The sequence below is a fragment of the Neophocaena asiaeorientalis genome, unplaced genomic scaffold (assembly GCF_003031525.2).
Source record: "Neophocaena asiaeorientalis asiaeorientalis breed wild unplaced genomic scaffold, Neophocaena_asiaeorientalis_V1.1 scaffold57, whole genome shotgun sequence".
Taxonomy (NCBI): Eukaryota; Metazoa; Chordata; class Mammalia; order Artiodactyla; family Phocoenidae; genus Neophocaena; species Neophocaena asiaeorientalis.
In genome coordinates this window covers 4,215,907-4,229,626 of record NW_020172731.1, presented here as the reverse complement: position 1 = coordinate 4,229,626, position 13,720 = coordinate 4,215,907, and the positions used below count along the sequence as shown (strand labels likewise).

The 13,720-nt window shown below is 42.8% G+C and overlaps 1 protein-coding gene across 5 annotated transcripts in view; it reads right to left on the bottom strand.

The window, feature by feature from the left end:
• The window catches only part of PARP8 (poly(ADP-ribose) polymerase family member 8), a 181,482-nt gene extending 169,724 nt beyond the window's left edge, over positions 1–11,758 (bottom strand). For all 5 annotated transcript variants that reach the window (XM_024740348.1, XM_024740347.1, XM_024740350.1 and 2 more), the window contains exons 1-3: positions 11,511–11,758; positions 11,323–11,424; positions 10,311–10,365 (exon numbers count right to left, since the gene is read on the bottom strand). In XM_024740348.1, coding sequence (XP_024596116.1) covers positions 10,311–10,365; positions 11,323–11,424; positions 11,511–11,613 — 260 coding nt within the window. In that variant the 5' untranslated portion in view covers positions 11,614–11,758. The remainder of the gene's footprint in view (positions 1–10,310; positions 10,366–11,322; positions 11,425–11,510) is intronic.
• Positions 11,759–13,720: the final 1,962 nt, after the last annotated feature.

The following is a 13,720-nucleotide window of genomic DNA, read 5'->3' as shown; positions in this document are numbered from 1 at the left end:
GAAAGTGTCCAAACTGTCTTCCAAAGTGACCGGACCTACATCTTGCCTCCCCGCCAGGAACTCCTGTTGCTCCACATCCCTGCCAGCATCTGGTGCTTCCAGTGTTCTGGAATTTGGCCATTCTAATAGCTGTGTAGTGTTAAGCACCTGAATTCTGATTTCAAAGTACCTCTGAAATGTAACATTTCCCAGAATATAACTCAAAGGCTGAAAATGTCAACATTTCTCTGTTTTGAAAAAATACCCCTTTAGGAAACTATTGCCCTAAGTAGATTTTTCCCCACCAATTACTTTTGGTTAGGAAGAATTTTGTACATATTGGACATCAAGGATTGAGAATACTGGACTTCCCTGATGGCGCAGTGGTTAAGAATTCGCCTGCCAATGCAGGGGACACGGGCTCGAGCCCTGGTCCGGGAAGATCCCACATGCCACGGAGCAACTAAGCCCTTGTGCCACAACTACTGAGCCTGAGCTCTAGAGCCCGCGAGCCACAGCTACTGAGCCTGCCTGCCACAACTACTGAAGCCCGCACGCCTAGAGCCCCATGCTCCACAACGAGAAGCCACTGCAGTGAGAAGCCCGGGCACCGCAAGGAAGAGTAGCCCCCTCTCGCCGCAACTTGAGAAAGCCCGCACGCAGCAACGAAGACTCAATGCGGCCAAAATAAATAGATAAATTTTTTATTTAAAAAAAAAAAGAATTGAGAATACTGGAAATTTTAAATTAATGACATAGGAAGTCAACACAGAAAGCTCATATGAAATCAAACTAGTATAATTTCAAAAAATTAAGTCTAAAATCTTTCTTGACCAAAGTTTCATCAATGGGGGGTCAAATTCAGCCAAGAATATGCAACTCTGATTGAAATCGCTTAATCGAAATTCACTGAAATCACCATTCTAGGCTGGTTTTCTCATAAGGATGGACTGATCCAAAAAGAATCAAGAAAGAATGTGGCTTGCAGTGAATTATTCAAACTTCTTTCTTAGTTAGCTAAAAATGAATATGACCAATCACTAGAGAAATCATATCAAATTCTGTAGTAGTAATAAAGCAATGACTGCTTTTCAGCTGGAGGGCCTTTTTATTTGCTGCTGCATATCTAGCTGTGGTGCATTTTAATGAGAAAGGATGACTGCATCAGCTTTTATCCATGAAGCAGATTTTAGCCTTCTGCTTAGGTCTCCCGCATGCCAATATCGAAGACTTTGTTCTGAAGAAGATCAATGACACAAATACATGTAGACGGACAAATGTATTATCACAATCACAAATTCACTGTTAAGATTTTGCACACTGACTTCCAAATGAGAAACCTAGAACTAAGCAGATCTCGGTACGTGTGAGGTTCCACTGGCTCCCCTGAATCACAAAAATGTTCGTATAGACAAAACATCAACTGTTAACATGAATCCTTTTAAATACAGACCTGACCCTGTGTCCCCAGGAGTGCGCTGTAAAGCAGATGATTCATCCTCTACTCATGTGTTACCAAAAGAAACGTGTGGCTGCCTAAAGTTTAACGACTGACACTGTCTAAAGAGGGAGTTTGCTTCCTGACTAATGTTGAAAACATTCTGAGAAATGCTGTAAAACTCCTTCAAGTAATTTTCTTATGTGGTCACTGGGAGGAAAATGAGTTTACAAAATAGATAACCACATTGATTTTTTAAAGGTAATTTGTCAAAGAAATGAAACATTTAGATAAATTCTAGATTTCTCTTGCCACCAACTTCTCCCACAGTATATACTCCAACAAAGATGGCCCACTAAGAAGCTCTACTGCAGTTACAGTGGCAGAATTTAAGAGGACATAATGAATCCTTCTGCTACACAGAATCATTATCTCTAATACTTCTTTATGAAGCTGACTTCTAATCATGTGCCAAACAGGGTCCTGCTAACTTGGGTGCTTTGATAACGAAGAATAGTTGAGAACCCTCATCATAAGTGACTTCAATACAACTGAGGAGGGAGTGAGAGACCCAGAAAGATAAATCCTCATGTGGAAATGTTGGTGGCATGAAATGCCAAGTGCCTTTAACTGTCATAAAGCAACGCCTGTAAAACTTACTTAAAATAAATTCTTTGGGGCTCAATGTGAATCGGCAATTTCCATTTATATTATACTGTTGTTTACTCAAAAACTATTTTTAATGAATAAGACAGAGTTTACCAAAGCGTTTTCCACAAAATGACTCTCTCGAGATGTTCCAGATCTGTAATCAAATAAGTCTGAAAAACCCTGAATACTTCATTCACCTCTTGGGTATGCATAATGCACACTAACATATAAAAGTCTCTAAAAAGACAACCATTAAAATTGTTTAATATTATTTAACTAAGCATTTCCCAGACATTATTTGGCCACATACCTAACATCTAATTAAACAGTTTGGGAAATGCTATCACATAGCATTTAAGAAAAATATTACTATCATTTAAGAAATATTGGGAAATACTATATTCTGGGCACTCTGCTAAAATAGTTCTAGTCTTTAAACAGAGTATTGATTTCTTGTGTGTGACATTTTATTTGACTTATTGTTTCTTTTACACAGCTCTATCCTTAATAGTATTTTTGGTTTGTTGTTTTACAGTTTTGCCTGAACTTTTTTCTGCACAGATGTGAAAGCCTGACGAATGTAAAGTAGTTCTATTAGTCTCTGGCTCAATTCTATACTTCAAATACAGTAAATAATCTACAAACGATTCTTGGATAATAACAACCTGTATTTGCTTCATAAACAAAATGATGATGAAAATCCAAATAACTACAGCACTTCAGAGTTGGCTGACAAATCCTACGAACATTTTCAGGCCATTGGGAAGGTCTTTCCAACCTACATTTCAAAATGTTCAGAAAGAAACCATCTTGTTTGCTAATTTCGGTATAAGGAAAATCGATCTGACTGCACAAAGACTTAAGTGGATGTCTCCCTTTTAAATTTAACACTGGAAAATCTGCATCCTCCATTTAATACTGAGAAGGTGTCAGCCACAAACAGGATGTCACTGATATGCAAATAAACTACACTTGAGACCTGCTGTTGTTGTTATTGTGTAACGGATTGGGACTAATCTGTTTATAGTCTAATCCCACCCTCCTCAGATTTCATTTTGTCTTTCTCAGTCTCACCTTGTTCCACTCAGGGCCTCACTCTATCCTCTTCTTGTATGTGAATACATTATACATTTTCACGGAGTTGCTACTTGGGGTCAAAGAAAGATTAAATGAACCAGTCTTCGTGATAATAAAAAACATGATCTTGATAGCCAAACCAAGAATATTAAGCGACACGTTACAATCGATAAACCTTGAACAGCTGCTGTATATGCTTAATGCACTAAGTTAATACAAACTGCTGTTGAGTGGAGAGATGAGGTCAAAAAACAAATAGTAGTGAGTCAGTGTTTAGAAGGCCGAGAGATATATGAATGGATGGGGAAGCTGGCTCTTGAAAGCCAAGAAGGGGGATTAAATTTGATACGGAATAAACTTTGGTTGCATTTGAAAGCTTCTGAGCATGTAAATGCTATGATTAAACTCATGCTTAAAGAATTCAAGTATAAATGAACTGGATTGGTGAATAGCTGTTAATCAAGTATTTTAAAGCACTTGGTTAAAGTGACTGACCTAAGTCAAGGTGATCAGGGCCCAGACCAAGTGTAAACATGGGGAGGGATGAAGGTGCCAACCAAGATTGCAAAGGAAGAGCTGGTGGAGCTTAGGAGGCAAAGAGGATGGTGGGATACATGAAACCTGAGACTGTGGTTCCCCACGCCAGGCTCAATTGATGTGATACCGCCCAAGGAAGGGCTGGGAAGAGAAGCTTCTTTTAAGGAGGAAATGATGATTTGTTTCATGTGTTGGGTTGAAGTGCCCAGCATTTAAGTGAGATGACTGAACAGAAAACCTAAAGTATGACACAATAAAGTAGGAATGACAAGGCTTATTAATAAAAACATATTCCTGATTAGTCTTTCCTGGGGGTTACATGGAAGATAGGATTTCAGAAGTTTAGAGAATGAAAAAAAGAAAGATTATATATCAATAACTTGATTAAAATTCCATACAAAGTCAGTGGCAGCTGTTTTAAAGCAATACTTATCTGCTATAGCACAATATCCATCCAAAAGCCAACGTGTGCAGAGAATTACAAAATATCTTTAAGGCTGATGAAATTTCACTTTTATTCATTTTTTTCACCCAATGCTGCAGAAAGAAACGATGGGGAATTTAAATGGGTCGGCCGGATATCTGCATAAGGATTCCACAGCAAATGTACATAAGTTTCCTACTATTAATGCTTAGCACTGGGCTTGGGCACTTCCCCTGCCAAGCAGTAGATTTTCATGGAATGCTATGGAAAGAGATGTCTGCCCCTGCCACTGGCAATAGCAATCCCTTCCTAGGCTCAAACATTCCCTACTATTCTAGTCTTGCCAGTTCAATCAATGCCCCTTAAAACCTCACAAAAACACTGACTTACTCTGCAATATATCCCTACTCTGCTTCTTACTAACTCTGTTATTTAAACTACCCAAGCCTCAGTTTCTTTAGCTATAAAATGTAAAACAGCTGACAAAATACCTACTGGTCTTCTCTGTTGCAAATACAGGATGTAAGGTAGGCAAAAAGCATAGCAGAGGTTATGCCCAGAAATATGATTAGTAGTATTATTTTAATCCATGAAATAAATGGAGTTTAAATATGTTTTTACTATATAAGCTTCAATAACGTTACACTTGTATTAAATTGGTGGTTATTTTAGGTCAATGATTTTAAAACTCATTTACCAATGAAACGTTTTTCAAAGAAAATGTTATACGGAACAGAAAAGAGCTAGAGCAGCTGTGATTTACAAAGGGATGTGAAAGCCTGGCTCTCACGCATTCAGTTTCCTTCACACTCCCTTCCACTGGTCACCCCAAACTTCTAAGGTAGGTTCCCAGGGCTCCAGGGCACACACTTTTTTAAAAAAATCATCATTTTGAATAATAATTGGTATAACCAAAAATGATGGAAAACAAGTCCCCATTTCTAACAGTAGCATCCTAATTATTAAAAAAAAAAAAAAAAAGATCCTTCTTTTCATTCTGACACCTTCAGGGGCTCTTGATGGTTTCAAAATAATTACATATTTCAAGATTTTAGAATTAGCATGTACTTCTTTCATAATGAAAACTGACAAATCTTTTGGAGACGATGGAATTACTTCTCCACCCTCCCAGCTCCCCAACTCCTGCACGCAGGTACATGCCTCCTTTCTAAGAAAATCAAAAGAAAACAAATGCACTTTGGCAATCAAGTAGATTTTCTCTTTCCATAGCATTCCATGAGTAAGGAATTATACACTGGGAGTCCAGGTGGGTTAGGGTCCCCAGAAGATGTGCTTGATCACCAGAGTGGTGTTGATTTTTTTAACTGAATTAAATATTTTTAGAAACCAAACTCTCCAGTGTACCACAGTCCTTGTAACTCTCTATTATCCTGAGCAATTGCATTACCTGTCTCCTGAAAGCATTTGAACAGGGCAGAGAACGGGGCTTATAACTTGGGTAAGCAACTTCTGGATTCATAAGAAATTCCAGTCCAAGTGACGTCACCAGATTGGGGGCTTTTTGAACTATTTGAGCATCTCTACACCTGGCCATTTGGGTTAGGAAATTGTTTTTCACCTGCCAGAAGCCCTTTTAGCATTCATTTACTGATTCATTCAACATCTACTTACTGAGAAAATATATAGTACTAGGCAGTGCACGAAGGGCTGGGCAAATTGCAATGAATAAGACAGACCCTGCCTCAGAGAGGCTTATGGCCAGACAGATGATCAAGTAAACAGTAGCTAACAATACAATGTGACATGATTTTAGAAACAACTAACAAAATCAAACAGGGTAGAGGATGCCAGGAAAGGCTTCTCAGAGGGGAATTTGGGTTAGCAAAGATCTCGACAAGGAAAGCTGACTAGGGTGGAGAGGTGGGAGAGGTGGGAGGGTAGGATGTGGATGGGTGTGCAATGGCCCAGGAGAAAGAGGAGGTAGCACGTGATTTGAGAGATTGTGGAGTACTACTGTTAGTGTCACACAGAATGCTCCAAAAGTTATGTGGACAGAAACTCCTAAAAGAGAAGAGTGCACTTCAAAGATGTCAATCTACCCATGACCACATGAAAAAGTGTCTATTCATACAATACAGGTTGTACATTTACAGGCAACTCTGAACATTCCACTAAATATTAAATTTCTAATTTATTAATAATTCTAATATAAATTTTATATTTCTTATCATGCACACTCCTTGACTGGAAAACTCCTAATTCAATAAACATTTCTTTATTTTCATATTCTTTCTAAAGGAAAGACATTCATGTCATATTCTTAGGTGAAAAACTCTTGAGGTCTCAAGAGTATAATACCGTCTTTGGATGCATACATTTTATATGCATATAGACATAAAAATTCTGAAAGAATAAATTCTAATATGTTAATAGAAGATGGAGAAATCATGTTTTTTTAAATTTTCTTCTTTTTGGCTTATCTTTTTTCCTTTTTTTTAACAATCAACACTTAAAACTTCAATTATATCTTCACAATACTTTTCTTGCTAAAAGCTCACAATCAGGGAATCCCACAGGGGTCCATGGCCAGGCTCATGTGGGGCTCTCTCCCTGCTCTCTCTTTGTCTTTGTTAACTTCTGGCCCCAGACACTCAGCCTGCTTCCCCAGCCTCTCAGTAGCTGTCACCACCCACTTTATCCCTTCTGTTTCTTCTACCACTAACTGTACAACTGACTGCAGGTGAGATGAAGGACCATAACCCCAAACCTTAGTGGTCTGAAAGGAGTTTACCGCCAACCAAAAAAGGAGAAAGAAGGAGGCAGGAGATCACAGCATGACAAAGTACAAGGAAGGAATGACTTTTGCATAAACTTACAAATTGTATACCGTTGAGGCTTCCGGTTTTATAGTTCTTAGCACACCCCTGAAATGGGGGGCAGCATTCGGTAGGAGCCTACAGCAGGCCCTGGAACACTGATGACTGTGGAGTTCTTCCAAGAAGCCCAGCAGTCAGAAGCATTATAAGGACCATTGCTACAATGAGTCAATCTTGCCCTATGTATAACACAAGTTTTCAAGCATATGTAGATGGTATTACCAATTTTTTTTTTTTTTTGCGGGCCTCTCACTGTTGTGGTCTCTCCCGTTGCGGAGCACAGGCTTCGGACGCGCAGGCTCAGCGGCCATGGCTCGCCGGCCCAGCCGTTCCGCGGCATGTGGGATACTCCCGGACCGGGGCACGAACCCGTGTCCCCTGCATCGGCAGGCGGACTCTCAACCACTGCACCACCAGGGAAGCCCATCAATTCTTAACATTTAACACTTTTCTCATTATTTCTCAATCAAATGACACTAACACTACGGCTCTCAAGTAAACATCTGCATAATTTTTTTGATGTACGAGTGTCTCAAAGAGGTCTCAAAGAGGTTGGGAACACTAGTGTAGAGGAAGGAGCACAGGTCTCAGAAGTGTGACATAACAGGGTTCATATGGCAGCTTCATCAGTAACTGAGTAAATCTGAGCATGTTTTCTAAACTCTCTGTGCCTCAGTTTGCAAATCCAGTCCAAAGCTGAGGATAATAATAATTCCATGAACCTTCCCATGAGGGAGAACTAAGTGAACCCAGTCTTCCAGCTGACCATCTGCTCCCCCTCAATCCTCACCTGAAGTCCACCCAGGCAGGAGAGCAAATGGCAAAAGGAACTCTGCCCCTCTCACAACCTCTGAATGACAGGCCAATTTACTAGGACAGCAGCCAGTCCTGACACAGTGGCCTCTTGGCATTTCCTCTTATCCACAGAAACATAAATAAATTTACATGTAAAAAAAATTCTCAATATTATTTCTTTTTTTGAAGGGTAACATGTAAGATCAACTTTTGTCCTAGAACAAAGTGTAATTGTTCTTGGAGAGTGTCAGACACAGAAGAGCAGATTGTTTTATCTACAACTTGAATTGAAAATTATTCTTGAAATCGTTTCTCAAAAATAAATGTTTTCAATGGTTTAGATGAAATGATAGTACAATATAATTCAAGATAAACAAGTACTATCTCTCCATAAGATCCCCACCTTCCTTTAATCAGGAAAAAGTCTACTTTTCCCGACATGACACTATTAATTGAATATTACAAGTTGATAAGCATATTAGATCAAAACAGAGGAGGATTATTTGATTTTTAAATGCCCGACAGACACACAGCAATGAGAAATACATAATAAATATCAGATTCTAATGTAGATAATGTAGTTCATGAAAACAATATTTTTTCTTTCGGAAAATTTATTTTCTGCCATTAGCTACAAACCCATAAAGGGATAATCATTAAGGGTACTATTATTACTGTACCAAAACAATCTTTTATATATTGGTTTATAGAACAAGCTTTTGGGAAGACAAAGCAATCACATCAACAATTCACAACACATCTTTAAAAAGCAGACTGTTCCACATTAGATATGCAAGTTCCCCATTATTTAAATCAGGAACCAAAGGAAAAAACTATCTCCTTAGTAGGATAACATAGAAAAGGAAACTTGTTCCTACAGTGAAAACTGACGTTATCTCAATTAGTTAATTATTCATCCCAACCTCCAGACCTTGCTCCTGGAGGCGTTCATACCTTCACCTCTTGCTGTGTGGACACTAGTTCAGTAATTTGCTGATAAACAATCTCAGTGCAGTATCTAACAGATCTTAGAGATTAAGTGTAAGGTTCACCCCCTCCTTGTGCAGATAAGTAAACTGTGGCCAAAACAACTCTACTATCTTATTGGAAATAGTAAAGCTAGTTAGTTAAAAAGCCTACCCAGGGCTTTCCCTTGTACAGATAAGTAAACTGAGGCCAAAACAACTCTACTATCTTATTGGAAATAGTAAAGCTAGTTAGTTAAAAAGCCTAGCCAGGGCTTTCCCAGTCCGCACCTCTCATGAGGTGAAACAGACAACTCAAGCAGGTATCAACCTGACTGCATGGGGAATGTTTTCAGTGGGCCACACAGCATATTTTAACTATTAAAACAACTCTAGAGATTATTAGTCATACACCAACATTCTCTGGATAGCAAGTGTAGGAGCAGCGTTAACTTAGTTGAATCTCTTCTAATTGATTCTTTTTATTCAAAAATGATGGTACTATAGGAAATTGAGAAATACTGTAATTTTATTCTCCCCCAATAAGTCCGTATGTTATATTTTCAACCAGTAAATCAAATCAATATACCAATCCTGACACTTAGGTGTACCGTGCATATGGGAAACCTGAATAACTATCTCAATGAAAGCTTTCTTGAGATGTACATTGCAACACAGATCCTAAGCATTTTTAAGATTCGTAACAATTCCAAGCTTGTAAAAAATGTATTTACAGAAGAAAGCTTCTTTTGCAATTTATATGTTCATAAATGTTTCCATTAGCTAAGACATAATTTGGAATATGATCAAATGGTAGTGAATGTCAAGTCCGAACAGCAAGGTTAAAACTCTGACAGTGCTCATATGTGGCCACTGCTCTTTTAAACCACTGTGTCCCCAAAGGGCTAACAGGGAGAAAATTCTACCTCAACCAAGTGAAGACAGCAAAGCATATTTTAATGATTACTTTTCATTTCATCTCTAATTCTTTAAACACAAAATTGGATTTGGGCTTCTTTCATACTGTTAACAACTTAGTATTAATATATGCACCTCTCATTCTTCCTCTTCAAGAAAGAAGTTATACACTCCAGCTACATATAACTCCCAAATTCTTTCCAACTATGAACACCAAATAGGACTCCTTAAAAAAAAAAAAAGCATGGAGAATTGGCACACTGCATGTTTATGTCAATCTTCAGAAAACATGGAAACATGCAGCCCCAGCTCACCAGAAGAATCACCACATGTGATCAAACTATTCTGTGACATGTTATATCTTATGCCCAGTATTCAGGTTTTGCACTCGCCTATGTCAACCCCTAAAGCCTCAAGAGCTAGCTACTACTGTAGAACAGCTTTAACACGAAGAGTGTGAGAGCTCTGTTCATGGCCCGTGGCGTGATCTTAGAAACACCTGAATCAAACATATTTCTTTCCCCTCTGCTATTTAAAATCGAGGGACCTCAGGCTTGGGACGTGGCTAAAGGACAACAAGAGAATAAGAAGAAGAAAAAGAAGAAAAAATACCGGAACACGGAACACGCTAAGAACAAAGGAAACACAAGCCTGTGAACAGGAAATGAAGCAACTCTACACATAAGTACCTTTTGGGGCCGCCAACGTAGGTGAAAGTAAAGGTGGAGTCTGAGTATCTGAAATCTGAAACGAAAAGTCTTGTTAAAAGCTACCCCTGGAGTGGATTTTTAACCCTGGTCATGGCTCGGGCCCCCTATTTGATGGAGCCGAAGGGAAACCTGGCGGGGTGGGGCGGGGCAGGGCGGGAGGCCAGAGCTGGAGAGCCCCTAGGTCCGCTCTCCGAGTGGTGCGGAAGGGGATGCCGCGCACCCCGTACCGGGTGCCGCGGAAGGCCGCCCCCCGCAACAAGTGCCTGGTGCCGTGGCAACGGCGGGAATTTCCCGGTCCGGACAGCCGGAAGCGGCCCCAGCCGAGGTCGCGGCTGCGAAAGCAAAATCCAGTCCCTCTCCAGGGGTAGCAAAATGGACGAAAGGCGACCCCCAGGCAGGGGCGGCGCGCGCCTCGGAACCTCGGGAATCCCTTCTCTTTCCGGGGCATCGCACTGCCAGTCGGAGGTACTAGAGGGAGCAGAAGGGGCGGGAGATCGGCCCAGCGCTGACCCACGGGGGGCCTCGGTGCCGGGCGCAGCCGGCCACCGCAGCGCAGCGGGCTCCATTCCCGGCAGCCGCCGCCGCTGCTCTGCCCATTGCGCAAACCCGGCGAGTCCAACCCGCCGCCTGGGTCGCTGCTGCTGAAACCCCGGAGGCGGGCTCGGACGCTCCGGGCGTTCACCGGGGACTAAAAATACAATGCAAGGCTCCCCCGCCTAGACCCCTGCTCGGGCCATCAGGGTTCTGCCCCCAAAGCTAGTGGCCGCCCCAGAGGGGGGAGGGGAGAAGGGGAGAGGCTGGCACCCCCTCCCCCTTTTGGCTCCCGCTCCCCCTGCCGCAGCTGTTGCCAAATGACCCCGGGAATGGGGACGTGCAACCCACCCCCTAGCCCCAGCCACACACGTCGCGGCCAGAAAACTGGGAGAGGGGGTGACGGGCAGGCAGAGGAAGCTGGCGCTGGGTCCGAGGCTCTGGAAAGGCGAAAACTCACCTGCAAACAGGCAGTCCTTCTCAGCTCTGGACTTCTGGATCACGACGTCGATATCCTTCTGAATTCGCTCTTGCCTTGAACACATCCCCATTAAATAAATCCCTGGAAAAGAAGCAGCCGCTATTTCCACCCCACCCCACCCCCTCGCACGCTTCCAGCTTTCGTAAATATTCAGTTAAAAATGAAACCTCTGGTCGAGGCAGGGGCTGAAGGCGAAGTGGTTTCGGAAGTGATCCTGGGTGAGAGAGGAGGAGGTGGTGGAGGAGGAGGGGGGGGAGGTCGGCTTTGCATTCCCAGATGTGACCGCCCAGCTGCTGCTAGCCGCTGCTGGATTCCAATTTCTTCCCCTCCTCACAATGGATGATGATGACACAGAGTCTCACTTCCCCCCTCCCCCGCCCGGACCAAAGGCCGTGGGGGTCCGGGGGTCCCGGAGACGGCAAGAGAGCAATCGCCCGCGGGGCGGCGGGCGCCGGCGAGGGGCGAGCCCCGCTCCGCCTCACGCGCACACACCCCTCGCGGCCCGCACGCCGGCCTTCCACACCCGCGCACACTCCCGCCCGGGGGCGCGGCGACCGTGCCGAGGCTGCTGCAGCGCCGCCCGCCGCAGACCCTCCCGCGCCCGCCGCGAAGTCACCCGGTCCCGGCCGCCGGGGCTCTGATAGTATCCGCCATCCGAGCGCAGGCTGGATTCCCCAGCCCGGCCGCCGCTCGCGCCGGGGGCTGGGAATGTCGGTAGTGAAGACTCCCTGGGGCTCCCAGCCCCTCCCCCCCGCGCACCACCACTTTTATGAATTCGACTCCACTTTCGGAAGGAATTATGAGTCATACGGAAAACCCAAACCCGAGTGGCTGGGAGGGGGGAAGAAGGGAAAAGCAAAAGCGTTCAAAATGGAAAATAAATAAATAAAACGAACAAATCTTTCCTTGTTGCCACATCAGGCAAGATGGAAAAAGCCTTGAATTGCCTCCAGACGTACACCCTCCCGTGCCCTGACTGCCAGAGTCTTTTTCTCCCGGATGGAAGTAGTTTAGTCCCTTTGGAGCGCCGTTTAGGAAACACAGACCCTTTTGAGGGACTTCTACTTGCAGAGACTCACTAGTTCTTCCCTGCTCTGTGTTTCCGTCCATGAAAAATTGGCAGAATCATCTGGCACGTGCCAGGGTCTCCCTAAAGGATGGATATCTGTTTGGCTTGTTTTAAAAAGCCACTTTTTCGCCAATCAAGGGAAAGCGTCTACAATCCTGTTGTCTTGTTTAGAAATGAGATACTGCTCTGAGCCTCACTTTCTGTTCTGCCTAAGAACACCTTGGGCTGATGTAGCTGCCCTGCCTCTATCCTGCCATATGGCCTAGGACAGGCCTCTAACAGCGCTTTGCTTGTTGATCTTTTCTCCACTGAGACTGCTTCCCTGAGCAGACCACGTCTCACTTGGTTCTGCATCCCCAGTGCCTAATACAGTGCCTGGAATATAGGAGCGAGGCTGAAATGTTGGCTGAATGCATGAATGGTCGTCCCTTCAACCTCTTTATGGATACTCCAGCTTCAGTCTGCTTCCTTATCAGTATAAGTCCCCAAGAGTTGTCAAACTGGCTCAGACCCTTAATCTGTACAGTTCTAACACTGACAGTGACAATGTCTTTAGGAGAATTAGGAATGACCGTGATCCCTGATGGATTCTTAAGATTCTAGAGAGACAAAAGCAATGAGAAATCATATGCTCCAACTCCTCTATCTTGCAGAAAGAAAACACGAAGTGATTTGTGGTACGCCCTGGAATACATCACATTCGTTGTGCATTATAGAAGGAAACATTCCTCTGCATTACCTGGACCACTGCAGTCTTTGATGTAGTAGAGGCACAGTCACGGTACATCTGCTCACATCCTTCCTGAAATGCTTCCTGACTAGGGCAGGACAGGTTCAAGTCCTTCCTGAATATGCTGCTTTGTGTAGGCCCCCTGGCTACCAAAAATACTTTCTTCTCTTCCACATAACACTGGGTATCATGCGTACTTCCTCCTTCCATTCTGTGCCCTAACGTCTCTAAAAACTTAAAATCTGTTAACTCACAAGAATTTATTTTATAGTTGTCTATCCATCAAGCTTGCATTCCCAAAGTAAATTTGAAATAGTTTTAAAGGTACCAAATGTTTTTGGTCTGGCTCACCTCCTGGTTTACCACTCACTCCATAAAATAGGCCTTGTGATTTGTCCTACATTTGATTTTTTCTTCAAGCTTCACAGGCTGCCTTGTTTTGGTTAAACAAAGCTAACCTCACTCTGTTCATGCCCTTAAGGTGTGATATATTTAAATATTTTTAAATTTTAAGGGATAATTAAAAAATTAAAAACTAACTTTTCTATCTAGTATGCATTTCTACAAGATAAGTTTCT